Raw genomic sequence first — 2,096 nt, forward strand, 5'->3', positions numbered from 1 at the left:
GTACTCTTAGTCGGGCATTTCACTTATTTCTTTCATTTCTTATTCATGGAGTTGATTTGTCATTATTGAGTAATTCCTATATATGAAGTGAATCCTCGTACATCAGCTAGAGAGGGCCCACAACTACTTATGAACCAAAAGGAATTCTAAGCCACTTCATTAGTTCATATAGCAACTATTATTATATTACTCGGCTCTCATTGGTCAGTTTTGTATATTAAAAAGTATAGTACTCTGTACCAACTTTTTCTTGTATTTCTTGCCTTTTAAGCACTCTTTTGTACCCTCCCTCTCTACCCCCCAAATCTCAGACTCATATTTCTTCCTTCTTCCGCCAATCCAAACACTTCCTTTCTCTCCTCTTTCCCTTTTTCTCTCTGCTTAAATCTACTTTAGCTTTAGCTTCGTATACAGATAGTATGCCTGAATGTCAAGAGAAAGGTATATATTCAACCATCTACTGCAGATACCTTGTGGTTTTGTAACACCAAAAAACAAAAACAAAAACATTTCTTCCAGAAGAATCGCTTTTCCTTTGTTATCAATGTTTTACAAACTTTACTAAAGAATCATATTTGTGAATCACAACTATTGTTAACCAAAAAATTAATTTGTTTATAATGGTGGCAGGGAGAGATATGAGGAGATAGGGAAAAAAATAAAGAGGGAAGCAGATGACTACTCGCAGATGGGAAGGAGATATATGTTGGTGCCTCCTAGAAGCAGTACAACCTTAAATACTGTAACACCTTGTGCTGCCTGTAAGCTTTTGAGACGTCGTTGTGCTCAAGAATGTCCATTTTCTCCTTATTTTTCCCCTCATGAACCCCAAAAGTTTGCTTCTGTTCACAAGGTTTTTGGTGCTAGTAACGTTTCCAAGATGTTAATGGTAAGTTCAAACTCTGATTCTTTTTCATGAGCCAAATACGTGAAACTACTTGAACTATAAGGACCTTTGCGTACTCTAATACTACCTTATAAAACAGTTTTAAGCTTCTAGAAAGATATTATACTTTTATTTACTTAATTATATCTTTAATATTGGTCAACTAATTAATGCAGGAGGTACCTGAGAGCCAAAGAGCAGATACAGCTAATAGTTTAGTTTATGAAGCAAATGTAAGGTTAAGAGATCCGGTGTATGGATGCATGGGAGCCATTTCTGCTCTACAACAACAAGTTCAAGCTTTACAAGCGGAGCTGAATATTATTAGGGCGGAGATAATAAAGTACAAGTTTAGTGACACCACAACAAGTACTCTCATTCCATCTTCTCATGTTTCATCATTGTTTTCTTCTGGAATTGTTTCCGTCGTCGCTGCACCGCCGCCACCGTTATCACTGCCCTCAACGATATCTTCTGCTGATGCCACCATGTACACCCAACCGTCTACAACAACAACTGAATTTAGCACCATATCCAGTGAGAATAATATGTCCTATTTTGGCTAAATTTGGTTATTATTCCAATTTGTTTATTATTCATATTGCATATCAAGAATCAAATTGACTACAATAAGCAATGAATTGTTTAATGTTACAATAAGATACCTTTTTCTGTTACAATCTATATTCCTTTTTAATACTACTAAAAACGAAGTGAAAGATTAAATTCATCTTATATCTTATACTATCTCTTACTATATATGCTTGTTGATTAACATATATATACTAGTATGTTTTTTTTTTTTCACTGTTAATATTATGCCTTTTTGTGTTTGTCTCTTTAATTTGCTTCTTCATGGTTATGTTAATTCTGTTGTCTTACAGCCAAAACATGCAATTTATTCAAGAATGAGAGTTTTCCAAGCATGCGTCCAAGGGTGTAAATTTACTTAGCGCATAAAATGAAGTCATACGCTAGTAGGTTCTTTTTATGTACCTTCTACATTTTTCTTCTCTTTTTCTTCTAGTAGCATTTTTTCATAAAATTCCTATTACATTAGGAGAAATGCGCCCTGATAATCGAGCTTATACCTATTGTGAAGACTCCCACTAATACCACTAAACTGTATGCTTGGTCTTCCTCCAACATACATATAACTATTTTCTCGTATTGGAGTTAACCCCATGATAGTCGTATAAACTTACAATTA

General features: G+C 34.5%; 1 protein-coding gene across 1 annotated transcript; it reads left to right on the forward strand.

Annotated features, from left to right (window-relative positions):
* Window positions 1-287: 287 nt before the first annotated feature.
* LOC132610146 (LOB domain-containing protein 15) lies at window positions 288-1,603 on the forward strand. Its single transcript, XM_060324428.1, has 3 exons — window positions 288-441; window positions 631-889; window positions 1,063-1,603. Exons 1-3 carry the CDS (start codon window positions 428-430, stop codon window positions 1,450-1,452), a joined length of 663 nt encoding a protein of 220 aa, XP_060180411.1. The 5' UTR covers window positions 288-427; the 3' UTR covers window positions 1,453-1,603.
* Window positions 1,604-2,096: the final 493 nt, after the last annotated feature.

This window comes from Lycium barbarum, chromosome 9 (genome assembly GCF_019175385.1).
Source record: "Lycium barbarum isolate Lr01 chromosome 9, ASM1917538v2, whole genome shotgun sequence".
NCBI classification, from domain to species: domain Eukaryota; kingdom Viridiplantae; phylum Streptophyta; class Magnoliopsida; order Solanales; family Solanaceae; genus Lycium; species Lycium barbarum.